Source organism: Periplaneta americana, chromosome 16, assembly GCF_040183065.1.
Source record: "Periplaneta americana isolate PAMFEO1 chromosome 16, P.americana_PAMFEO1_priV1, whole genome shotgun sequence".
NCBI lineage: Eukaryota > Metazoa > Arthropoda > Insecta > Blattodea > Blattidae > Periplaneta > Periplaneta americana.
This window is the reverse complement of record NC_091132.1, coordinates 171,532,873-171,546,768: the sequence shown is the minus strand read 5'-3', so window position 1 is coordinate 171,546,768 and position 13,896 is coordinate 171,532,873. Positions and strand designations below refer to the sequence as shown.

The 13,896-nt window shown below is 37.6% G+C and overlaps 1 protein-coding gene across 3 annotated transcripts in view; it reads left to right on the top strand.

The window, feature by feature from the left end:
* LOC138691913 (gastrula zinc finger protein XlCGF57.1-like) overlaps window positions 1-12,914 on the top strand; it is a 59,422-nt gene extending 46,508 nt beyond the window's left edge. For all 3 annotated transcript variants that reach the window (XM_069814531.1, XM_069814529.1, XM_069814530.1), the window contains 2 exons: window positions 3,278-3,360; window positions 7,673-12,914. In XM_069814531.1, coding sequence (XP_069670632.1) covers window positions 3,278-3,360; window positions 7,673-8,813 — 1,224 coding nt within the window. In that variant the 3' untranslated portion in view covers window positions 8,814-12,914. The remainder of the gene's footprint in view (window positions 1-3,277; window positions 3,361-7,672) is intronic.
* The last annotated feature ends 982 nt before the right edge of the window (window positions 12,915-13,896 follow it).

The window sequence follows — 13,896 nt, the reverse complement described above, 5'->3', positions numbered from 1 at the left end:
GAGACTTACTTACTTACTGGCTTTTAAGGAACCCGGAGATTTATTGCCGCCCTCACATAAGCCCGCCATCGGTCCCTATTCTGAGCAAGATTAATCCAGTCTCCACCATCATATCCCACCTCCCTCAAATCCATTTTAATATTATCTTCCCATCTACGTCTTCGCCTCCCCAAAGGTCCTTTTCCCTCTGGCCTCCCAACTAACACACTATATGCATTTCTGGATTCACCCATACGTGCTACATGCCCTGCCCATCTCAAACGTCTGGATTTAATGTTCCTAATTATGTCAGGTGAAGAATACAATGCGTGCAGCTCTGTGTTGTGTAACTTTCTCCATTCTCCTGTAACTTCATCCCTCTTAGCCCCAAATATTTTCCTAAGCATCTTATTTTCAAACACCCTTAAGCCCTGTTCCTCTCTCAAAGTGAGAGTCCAAGTTTCACAACCATAAAGAAGAAGCGGTAATATAACTGTTTTATAAATTCTGACTTTAAGGTTTTTTGAGAGCAGACTGGATGATAAGAGCTTCTCAACCGAATAATAACACGCATTTCCCATATTTATTCTGCGTTTAATTTCCTGCCGAGTGTCATTTATATTTGTTACTGTTGCTCCAAGATATTTGAATTTTTCCACCTCTTCGAAAGATAAATCTCCAATTTTTATATTTCCATTTCGTACAATATTCTGGTCACGAGACATAATCATATACTTAGTCTTTTCGGGATTTACTTCCAACCCTATTGCTTTACTTGCTGCAAGTAGAATTTCCGTGTTTTCCCTAATCGTTTGTGGATTTTCTCGTAACATATTCACTTCATCCGCATAGACAAGAAGCTGATGTAACCCGTTCAATTCCAAACCCTGTCTGTTATCCTGGACTTTCGTAATGGCATACTCTAGAGCGAAGTTAAAAAGTAAAGGTGATAGTGCATCGCGGCGTTTGAGTTGAGAACTCTTAGGCAGTTGCTACGTTCTGTTGTAATCAGCCATGCCTTACTGCACTTCCTTGTGTAGCTACTGGCTAATAGCCATATAAGCAGACACGTCCCAAATGTTATGAGATTGGGACCGTACTTTAGTAATTATTACTGTGGGTCTTGTTTCAGTGAAATTGTGACTCATAAAACATGCTGTGGGTCTAGTAGTCCTCGTCGACCTGGTTGGCGAGTTGGTATAGTGCTGGCCTTCTATGCCCAAGGTTGCGGGTTCGATCCTGGGCCAGGTCGATGGCATTTAAGTGTGCTTAAATGCGACAGGCTCATGTCAGTAGATTTACTGGCATGTAAAAGAACTCCTGCGGGACAAAATTCCGGCACAACCGGCGACGCTAATATAACCTCTGCAGTTACGAGCGTCGTTAAATAAAACATAACATTTAACATTTCTAGTAGTCCTCCATCAACATATCACCCACAGAAACATGTTCAGTCTGGATCTCTTGTTTGTAAGCTCTCTACTCAGCAATTTACAGTAACGTGAATCTTGATACATTCTTTCATTGCGCTAATTTTGTAAATGATTTTCTGGGTGACGGATTTCGATTTTCACTTATTTATTTATTTATTTATTTATTTATTTATTTATTTATTTATTTATTTATTTCATCAATCATTGTTCACGTCATGGTGGATTAGATGTATTCCAGTTCTTAATCCGCCTTCACTCTCTATACAAATATAACAAAAAATTAATGCATTTGAACTTATAAGTATCCTCTGTTTACAATAATAATACTACTACTAATAATAAAAATAATAATAATAATGATAAAAGTAATAATAATAACTAATAAGTATACCTCTTTTATTTAAAACTCCTATTCTTTTAAGAATTATTCTATTACTTCATTGACTACTCTTCGTAGTTTCTTATCGTGTAACTCCTCAACATCTTTTTTCACCAATTTATCTCCAGTACTTTCTGTCCCTATGGATCACAACACTCCTGTCTTAAATCTGTCCTAGTCTTGAAACACAAACAGGTCAGTTTCACATCTAGGGTGACGTAACTGCAGGTTATTTTACGAGATAGCAAGACGAGTGGGATCGGATTTGAAATACACTTTGCGAAGGAAACCACATTTTTCAACTGCTGAATTTACATTTAATAACTGTAAGCTTGTTATCAAATATTATCATAGCAGCATGCACATGATCCTTCCATCTGTAAGAGATATTGTAAATTCATTCTTGATGAAGAGTAGCCATTTTCCATGATGATGCAACATTTATACAGTTCCGAGCACTGGAAATGTTGACTTGCAGAACATGATTGATTACCCAAAGCCTTATTTCTAGCTATTTTAATTCCTTTCAGAGCAAATATGTTAGCTGTTGTATTGCTCTGGTATGACTGCCCTGCACATTCAATTTTTTTGTCTTGTGCTAAAAGTTTCCTTCATGTTTTTGGTTATATTTTATCAGATTAACTGTTTACACAATTCTCCGGACACTTTATTGTTTTAATCTCTGCTAGTTAGCTCTTTTAACTTTTTGAGAAAAATGTATTAGAAACTATACCTATATGTACACATAGAAGGTTGTATATGCAAATCAAACTTTCAGGTATAACTCCCTGTAAAGTTGATTTGAATAATTTCGAGGGAAAAATTGTTACCGGGCCGGGTATCGATCCCGGGACCTTTGATTTAACGTACCAACGCTCTACCAACTGAGCTACACAGAGTTAGTGTGCACTCAACGTTGGTTGCTTGACAGTTGTCAGCCCACTTTGAGGTCTGTGGATATAGAAGGAAAAATTGGATCGGTGTCTGGTAGAGTTCCTGGGTAGCTCAGTTGGTAGACCGTTGCTACGTTAAAGCAAAGGTCCCGGGTTCGGTACCCGGCCCCGGAACAATTTTTCCCTCAAAAGTATTCAAGGCTGTATATGGTTTGTATTTTTACTCAGTTTGAATATTCACGCAATTTTCGGTGATGTTTTTCAGAGCTACACATGCATTCAAATTAAATAATTAAAGAATTAGTAAATGTATCTTCTCTGTTCTATAAGAAGAAACTATGACCCTAACATAAGCACAACTACTGTTCAAAGGCACTTGGGTTTTCGTAGCGTGTATGTAACTATGTTCGAAATACGTCTTCTCAATGCAGTCCAGAAACTGAATGATAGGTGGCAGCAGAGTTCTTTTTATTGGCTTAGAACACATATCAAAGCAACTACATGTTGTCCAACTTTGGGTTCATAAGACTGATCTAATTCGCTGCCAGTCATAAAATAACCACATTGCTCTCACTGTATTGTATTGTTTTCAGGAAGACGTATTTCGTGAGGTCACGGTGAAAGAAGAGGTTAAGCTGAAAGTAGAAAAAGAGGAATATGAAGAATCATCTGAGAGGTGAGTGTAAGGTGGAGGTGATGGGTCAGTGGAGAAGCTAAGATGTAAATATCGGGTATGCTGAAAAAATGGGCTTACCTTATATATTTTTATACAGCTGACGTTCGTCGGCCTTCTATCCACATTTTTTGTGATACATGCCCCACAAGAAGATGATGGCCACTCATTTTCACCTCCGAACAAAATACAGGTTAACAATGTAACTTACTTGTCTATTCGCCAAGAATATTTCTTACACCATGAAAATTCAACACTTCTAGTTTGTCTTCCTCCGTCGGCCATTGAAATATGTAAATGTGGTGTCTTCTTCTGTCTTTGCAAGCATACTTTGTTTCATACATTCAATTTGAAGACATTTCTCTTTTAATTCTACAAATAATAACCTCAATGTAAGCCATTTTACACAAAATTAATATATAACACACACACTCTTGCACATTTGATTAAATTAAACTCACCTTCAGAGAAGACCGAGATAGCTTTAATGTATTATTGCGAAGGCGAGGTTAGCCGTGTTTCGTATCGAAATGTGCTGAATAACTCCCTTTCCCCAACCCCCCCTTCAGACTTGCGAGTCGTACCAATGCCTTTAGAGGCTTCCACCACAAGCCTCGTACTGAACTTTTCATCTTGGAATAATTGCCAATAGTGAACTTAATATATGGAAAGATCGGAGTGCAACCAAGTGTTACGATACTGCGTTATTATGAACTTCTCGATCTACTGTTACTAAGAATAATGACTGAAGTTTTTTTGGTAGGCTAAGCCTCAAAAGTCTCCTGGGACTTTCGCCACTGCCCCTTTGTCAGTTGACGTAAAATACAGAGTGCTACTTTCTCTTCTAATACCTTGGACACACAACTGTGTTATGAACTGTACCACTTTTTCAAGGAGTAGGTTAATATTTCTCTTCATTATGTGCCATATATATAGTCCGGGTGAGCTTACTTCATACCCTAAGGGTGAAACCTAACCATTTTTCCCCCATTACTACATTTGCTAGTGCATTGTAGTGATTTTCTAGTTTGCAGGTTGAATTTTCTTTTGCCAACTTCGTTTCGAATCTCTATATTGACATACTACAAATGGTAGTGATTTTGTAACTGGTATGTTGGCAGCTGAGACAAATATCGACAATATTTCTCGGTACTGGAGTTCCGTGAAAATAAAATTGTACTAGATTTCTGAGCCGGTTACTGGAAGCAAGTGAAATTTAAACATACTAATAATTAATTAATATCAGTATTAATATTCATACATAATAGTTATTTTGTGTGTTGGATTGTGCTTATAATTATTCAAGACTATTGTTGTTTAAGTTTTCGGAGTTAGTAATAATAATTTCATGTGGTCAAACAAAATACATTTTTAGGTTAGGTCTCGTGAGTCTATTGTTTAGTCAAACCATTGAATTTCATACTGCCAGACAAAATACTTTCCCATATAGTTTGCCTACGAAAATATGTTACAAATTATTGAATTATTTTAAGAACCTTCCAATTAAGTGCGGTAATTAATCATTTAGTACGTAGAATAGCGTGATATCTGGTAACAGTTGGCACCACTGACAAGACGGCATTATTTATTGTTTAGGAACTGTTCTTATGTGAACCTCACTATAGTAGTTGGTCTCGTACAGAGTTTATATGGATGATCAGCTCAAATGTCAAACTTGCATCTTTCCACCTGAAAAATGAAAAATTCTTTCTGGAAATGTGCAAAGCTATACTCTTACGCCGCCATTCGAGATAAGTTTCGACATGATAAACTCATTAAGAAGAGCAGTTGCGTCGCTTATTATTTAGAAGGGCAACAGGCCATGATTGTTTGGCCAAACACCTGCATAGAATTGGGATATATCAATCCCCTAACTGCCCATTGTGCAACCCAAACCAAGAAATGGATTCGGAACACCTCAAAATCTGTGCTTCAGTGTCTTACCATGACTATTACACTCTTACTACGTCATACTACTTTTGACCAATAAAAACGGTACGAAAGGACGTATTTCAACCAATCATGGCTGCTTATCCCACAATTTTATCGCGTCCCTAGCAATTGTTTAATTTTATCGCGTCCCTAGCATTTTTTTAATTTTATCGCGTCCCTAGCATTTGTTTCTTTGTTTGCCAACATTTGAAACTGCACTGGTCTGGACGTCAAAAAAAAAAAAAAATATATATATATATATATATATATATATATATATATATATATATATATATAAAATTACAAATCATTCCAGTTGATGGACAGCAGTTTCAAATATGACTGGCATTGGCATTCAAGAACAAGAATTAATAAAAATCACTGATCATACCTATGCATCTTCTGAAATCCGATTTACAAATAAGTGAAGAGCATCATTCGGAAATCCTGAATAAGTTGAATACACCATGTAGGCCTAAATCAACGAGTTCCACTTCTATTACGCACACGTCCAATATAACATCAATTGAACCACCAACCACATTCAAATTTGAAAATTGTACATTCAATCATTATTCCTTTAAAATTATTCATTCGGAAATTCTGAATAAGTTGAATACACCATGTAGGCCTAAATCAACGAGTTCCACTTCTATTACGCACACGTCCAATATAACATCAATTGAACCACCAACCACATTCAAATTTGAAAATTGTACATTCAATAATTATTCCTTTTAAAATTATTCATTCGGAAATCCTGAATAAGTTGAATACACCATGTAGGCCTAAATTTAATTTTATTTTATTGTGTTATTTTACGACGCTGTATCAACATCTAGGTTATTTAGCGTCTGAATGATATGAAGGTGATAATGCCGGTGAAATGAGTCCGGGGTCCAGCACCGAAAGTTACCCAGCATTTGCTCGTATTGGGTTGAGGGAAAACCCCTGAAAAAAACCTCAACCAGGTAACTTGCCCCGACCGGGATTCGAACCCGGGCCACCTGGTTTCACAGCCAGACGCGCTGACCGTTACTCCACAGGTGTGGACTGTAGGCCTAAATCAACGAGTTCCACTTCTATTACGCACACGTCCAATGTAAAATCAATTGAACCACCAACCACATTCATATTTGAAAATTGTACATTCAATAATTATTCCTTTTAAAATTATTCATGTTTATTTTTTATGTCATCGTCGTTAATTAAAACTTTTCTAACACTTGTGTACATAAGTTAGGTTATGTTATAGCTTCTGCTATATGATATTATGGATAGTCATGTATCAGGGATTGTTTAATATTAAGATTTATTGAAAATCATCTGTCAAGTGACGTTGATTACTGGGATTCGGGTAATTGAAGTGGAATGTTGCATTTTAATAAAAATGAAACTGAATCAACAAAGCCTTCTTGACTAGTAACATTGCCATCGTGTATAATAGATCGAGAACTTCTCGACGAGAAGGCATTGCTCACTACTGCCATGTAGCATGCATCTAGCGTAATATTTGTAATGTTGAGATGGTACAATAATACATTTGAAGACAGTCGTATTTTCGTAAGTCAATTAATATTTTATTGTATTGGAGTACTTCGTTACTTGTAATCTTTATATACTTTCTTCTAATCGTGTAATAGTCAATTAAATCCCACTCGAGTTTTGATTTTCTCTAGATAAATCAAAACGTCTAGTGAGATTACTGTTGATAAATGCGTAAGAAAATGTAATTTTGTAGTTAAAAATCGAAAAAAAAAATCTGTACGAAGCAACTATGGAATTGGCCTCACGGCCAAATGCCAAGGCTGAGGTGGACGATCATCCAACCAGAATGGAGGTATCGTGTGGTTAGCACGACGAGAACCCCAGCCGTTATAGCTGGTTTGCATAACCGGATTTCGCTACCTATCGTAGCTCCCCAAGTGGATTACGATGCAGGGTGAGCACCGGTCCCATACACTGGCCGAAAATTCATGAGAAAATTTCTCCCCGATAAGGACTCGAACCAGCGCGCATTCCATAACGCCAGTCCCAGGCAGGATGCCTTAGACCACGACGCCACGGTGCGGGACCTTTGGACAAGGATCTAACAAAAAATATTCATGCTTCAACGACTCTCGTCATTTGTTCATTTCCTATTATGTGAAATGTCTACATTCTATCTACAAGTACGGAGAAATATACAGCGACTATATATGTGTATAAATCTTAACATTGGTGGTTACGAATTGGCGGTGCAATGAAGAAGATCGATATTTTTAATCGAGGTTTTATTACCCGTTTGAAACAAGTTTCCACATTACTTTATTTCTTGTTGATAGGTTATTATTTATCTGTGATCAAAATTCTAATTTGCACTAATTGAATTCTTTTATTGCAGCATTGCGAATGCTAACGACTGTCAGATACCGAACGTCAAAGACAATTGCCCTGAATATTCTGTCTCCTCGGAGAATTCTCCCTGTGGAAGTTCAGTGGGCGAGAATCCACTGACAAATGGAAATTCGTTACCAACATCGAGTGTCAAAACGCATGTAGGCGCCCACACGGACGAGGAGGCAGACAAATGTGTTAGATGTGATGTGTGTGGGAAGTGTTTCACTAAATATCGTTATCTGATAGCACATGTACGTACGCACACTGGCGAGAAGCCATTCAAATGCCTTACTTGTGGAAAAGTATTCTTAAGAAAATGCGTTCTTGATGTTCATTTACGTACCCACACGGGGGAAAAGCCATTCAAGTGCGATATATGTGGGAAATTTTTTTCAGGATACGGAAATTTCAAAGTTCATGTTCGCAATCACATAGGCGATAAACCGTTCAAATGTGATTTTTGTGGTAAATGTTTCGCAACTGCTGGCACCCTGAGAGGTCATGAGAGAACACACACGGGCGAGAAGCCTTTCAAATGTGTTATTTGTGGAAAATTCTTTCCAAGAAAAAACACGCTCCAGAGACATCTTCGTACGCACACCGGCGAAAAGAGATACAAATGTGACCTTTGTGAGAAGTATTTTTCAGAATCTGGAAATCTTAAAGCACATATACGCACTCATATAGGCGAAAAACCATTCAAATGTGACTTATGTGGGAAAGATTTTCCAAGATCTAGAAATCTTAGAATGCATGCACGCATTCACATGCGTGAAAATCCATTAGAATGCGGTAATTTTGAAAAGTCGGATACAGCATGTACTCTCAGTGATGACACATCCACGCACATGAAGCTGAAACCCTTCAAATGCGATGTCTGTGGTAAAGGTTTCACTGCGAAGGGGAGTCTCAGGGTTCATGTACGTACCCACACGGGTGAGAAGCCATTCAGATGTGACCTTTGTGGAAAATGTTTTAATCAACCGGGAACGTTGAAACTCCACATACGTTCACACACGGGGGAGAAGCCATTCACGTGCCACCTCTGTGGAATGCATTTCACACGATTATGCAATCTCAAAGATCATGGACGTCGTCACATGAGGGAGAAACAAGGTGGAATATGTGAAGGAGAAGTTTCATAAGCATAGATAATATCAAGTTAACCAATACCAAGGACTAGACCATTCGGAAAGTCTTAATTTTTTTTTTTTTTTTTTTTTTTCAGAATTTATAAGTTTTCAGTCTGATGCCTTCAAGTCACATAATATGCCAACAAAACGTGATGTTTTATAATGTACTAATTCGTAATGGTGATATGTCAACGTTAGAATATACGATCTTATAGGATGCGTATTTCCCGGGCTAGACGGCAGTGGTCTGTCGGTGTTACAACCAAGCGTTTCGTCCACTACTCCGGTGGACATCTTCAGTGGCGTGGTACACGTGTGCGGAGAGATCTGCTGTGTGTATCAGGAACTGGCATTGAGACTGGTAGCACGTCGATATTTAAGGTGTGGAACTGTTGTTGCTTGTCGTTGCTGCCGCGGTCCGCACTAGTGGCTTCGGTGCTCTGATTGTTTGTGGTAGTGTCTAATGGTCGGAGAAAGAGTTTGATGTGTGTGCCTCTGAGGGCCGGATACCAAGCTTTGTTGACCTTGAGACCTTCCTCCTTACGATTAAAGTTGTTTTTGTGTTTATGAATCTCAATAGCTTCCCGATGTAACCTGGCATAGAAGTGTGGCGTACTGCTTAGGATGTCGGTGTCCTGGAACCTGATGATCTGATCCCCATCATTATAAGCATGCTCGGCTACGGCTGACTTGTCCACGTAACCTAGACGGCAGTTCCTTCTATGCTCGGTGATTCGGGTCTTGAAGCTACGCTGTGTTGTACCTATGTACACTGACCCACAGGAACACGGGATTCTATATACTCCAGCTGATGAAAGTCGGTCACGTTTGTCCTTGACAGACCTTAAGCAGTTAAGAGTCTGCCTAGTAGGAGTGAAAATTATCTCCACGTTGTGTTGTTGTATCTTGCTGATCCGGTCCGTAACTTGTCTGTAGTATGGAAGAAAAACCGTGCCTCTCTTGGTTTGGCCTTGTCTCGGATCAGTTGGTGTTTGCCGTCTTGGTTTTAAAGCTCTTTTAATATTTGCTGAGGAGTAGCCATTGCATTGGCCTCCAGTGTAGACATGAGGTGGCCAATTTCCTGTTTTAGATGTTGTGGATCGGAGACCCGATTGGCCTGGTCTAAGAATACCTCGGAATAACATTTAGCAGCGATCTCGGCTGGGGAGAACACGTTACAGACACAGCGGGAAAAGCATGGGGAGCGTTACAGTTTGTGATGAGGGTACTAAGAAAAGGTTCTGATAAATCCAAAGAGATTGCATATAAATCACTAGTACGTACAGTAATGGAATATGGTGCTGCATGTTGGGATCCTTACAGATTAGAACATATTAAGACACTGGAAAAGATTCAAAAACGGGCTCTTAAGTGTTGTCGGAAAAATTCACCATTAAAATGAGACACACTCACGGACAGGAGAACGCGAATTCGATTATGCGCACTGTTCAAAACATACAGAGGTGAGCCTGCCTGGAAAGAAATAAAAAATAGGTTGCAGCCGCCAAATTACTCTTCAAGGAACGACCACTCATATAAATTGAGGGAAAGAAGGCAGAGGACGGACACTGGAAAGTTTTCTTTTCTCAATCGTACTATCAGGGACTGGAATGCTTTACGTGCAGACTTACTAAAGGCTTTACCAACAACCAAAAATGCATTTAAAAATAGGCTTAAGGACCTTACTAATAGACGGTAATTATACACAGTATTTAAAGGGTGTAAATGATATGTTGTTACTGAAGTGTTCTATCAGTGAAGAATTATGTTGTGTCAGTGAAGTGTGTTGTATCAGTGAAGAAGTATGTCGTGTCAGTGAAGTGTGCTGTGTAAGTGAAACGTGTTCCTGTCAGTGAAGCTTTATAGTTTATAGTGGCAGTGCAAAGTATTTGAACAGTGAAATGTTTTGAAGTGTTAGTGAAATCAGGATAGAATCAGTGAAATGTGTCGTAGTTCCAGTGCAGTGAGTGAGTTGACAGTGAAATGAGTGTAATGTTGAAAGGTACTTTTGCAGATATGAACATATACTCGTGGGTTTTAGTTCGATCTTAATTTTAAGATACAAATTAGAATATTTCAAATGTTATTTTAAGTGATCGTTTCATTCAATTTAGTATATTCCCTGTTGTTGTTATTATTATTATTATTATTATTATTAGTATTAATTATTAGTATTATCATTAATTGTATTTTTAATTTATAAGTTTATTATTGTCATTATTGAGTGTAATTAGTTACCACTGCCACCGGGTATATACCCATTGCAGTGTGAATAAATACATACATACATACATACAAGAGAGTTTTCATCATCGCCCGCTTCTGCGTGGGGTGGTGGTTTGAGTCGTGAAGATATCTGTCAGTGTGGGTGGGTTTCCTGTAGACTTTGTGACCGAGAGAACCATTCTCCTTCCTGTAGACCATATCATCAAGGAAGGGTAACTGACCATCCTTCTCTGTCTCCATGGTGAACTGAATCTGTGTGTGGTGGCTGTTCAGATGGATTAGGAAGTCCTCGAGCAACAAGCAACAACAGCTCCACACCTTAAATATCAACGTGCTACCAGTCTCAATGCCATTTCCTGATACACACAGCAGATCTCTCCGCACACGTGTACCACGCCACTGAAGATGTCCACCGGAGTAGTGGACGAAACGTTTGGTTGTAACACCGACAGACCACGGCCCTCTAGCCTGGAAACGCAACCTATCAATGCCGGCCGTGAAAGCCTACAATTCAAGATACGATCTTATGTTCGCTTACCAGTTAAATGTATGCACCTAGAAAGTAATTATGAGTGACAAACCACCGTCAGTATAATTGCGTTATGTATATTTAACCTCTCAACTGTTAGAAATATTTCTCAGGTTTGAGAGTATCAATGTCCTCTAAAGCTTGCGCGAGACTATTTTATTGTAATACCTCTACGTCGAACAATAGGCACATTGTCAGGATTAATTTATACTGAAAGTGCGGTAAATTTTGTCATTTTTTATTGGCTGGAATTCCATGGACACCGACACAAAGTGGACATTTTTTGTTATAGAAGTGGAATTGTGTTATAATAGTACATTATGCAACGAGCCTATAATGATAATAATTAAGACGCGAGTATGTTTGTTTGTGAAACGAACGCAAGCGAGTTTCATAATTTTTATACGAGCGTCTTAATTACCATTATAGGCAAGTTTCATACGACTTTTTATGCTCGACCATATTTATAACTTTAAATTTTATCAGAAGAATTCATTTTTTTCATACCTGACTCAAGAGCGGAAATGACCTTGTGCATAGCTCGTAAATTTTGAGATGTGCGCAGACGCGTAAGTATTGATTTTTTTCAGAGGAACAATAATGTCATTGACCTTGAAATAATCTAGAGAATAACATGAACTAATTTTGATATAACCTGGAAATTGATTTAGAATTGAAAGACGAGATGACAAATTGAATTTATTTGAATATTATTTACAATTAACGCTAATTATTATAGTAACAGAACATAACCTTCTGCGACAGTATTGGATTTGCAGCCTCCGTGACGTTTCCCTCGTTGTCTTTCGATTGCATATCCGAGAATAATCGAAAACCTGAACTTTAACGAATAGGCGTACTCTAATGACATGCATTAAAGGACTGCTACCAGGTGTATAATTACTACATTTCGGCATGGTCGAGCATAAAATGTTTTATATACATGCATGCGTGTAAAAACATAACCGAAACGTCACGCGAATATTAGTACTTATATCGTAAATTACTATTGGTCATTCACGCCTGCAATCTGGTGGTAACTCCTTTAAAAATTAATTACTGTATAGCTGGTTTGAAACAATAGCAATACTGGCGCTTGCAAACCCGCAAAACGGCGTTAATATATTTTATGTGTTTGCATGTATCTTTCAACAGTAATAGTTCTGAAGGTTACAAATAGTCCAATGCAAAAATTTCTTATTCAGTAGATTTGATAATATCTCACCACAGACCCGAAATCATGTTACACATATACATGAACTGGAAATTTCTTATAATATACACTGCAGAATCAAGAAAGTCTTAAATCTGTATACATTAAATAGCTAATAAAGTGTTGTATTTTTATTTGTGGAAAATTAAGTTTTTCCTTGAGCATGATGCTTTTTTGGCAAGTACTATGGTACGGCAATTAACTTTGTTTTAAAAAAATATGTTTTATTCCTCTGTATCCGTTCAATGAATTGAAATTAGTTTCAAGATTTACTTTCTGAAATCCCAAGTAGGAAGGATGAATATTATCTGAAATCGTGCGTAGTTCTTTTTTTTTTAGCAATGTTCACATGCTTGAGAAGGACGATTTCAGGAATTTTTCATTTAAAGGAATAATATATTAAGGATAATAGTTAATATGTTTTATGAATTAATTATGTATATATTTATTCAGTTATTTCCTTATGTAATTGCTTTATTTAGTTACTTATTTATTAACAATGAACTTAGTCATATACAGTTTAGACCAAATAAACCTCGTCTTTTATACCTTACAGATTCAGTTTTGTAGTCTTCTGCATAATTTCTTATATGGTTCGCATCTGTACTATGTTCTTTTATGTTGTAAATATCGCGATATGATTCTGGTGCGATAGTCTTGCAGCATAATGCGGATGGTACTTGAATCGACCCCTGATAATTGACAGTCTCTCCCTTTGACTTGGTGTAAAGCATTACCAGTCACGAAGCTTGAGTTGTGAGGTTGCTAGGAACAATAGACTGTGCCAGTACTGTTTCGCATTGTCTGTAATGAGGCGATATTAGCGATCCTAGTGATTAGCAACTATCTGTGGATGCATATTTACTACGTATTGAGCTTCGTGACTGTATATACTAGACCAGTGTTTCTCAAACTTTTTAAAGTGGGGACCGCTTTTTTGAGTCAGAACAGTTCTGCGGACCACCTTACTCTTGTTCCCTTCGAAAACAAATTTGTAATTTTTCTAGCATATTTTAATACCAGTATACTTATATTTTAAAATAGAATTAATTAATTATGATACTTTTATAATTATATTTCTTATAGCCAGTCACAAGTTACTTATAACAAATTTTGTGCATTGTTGA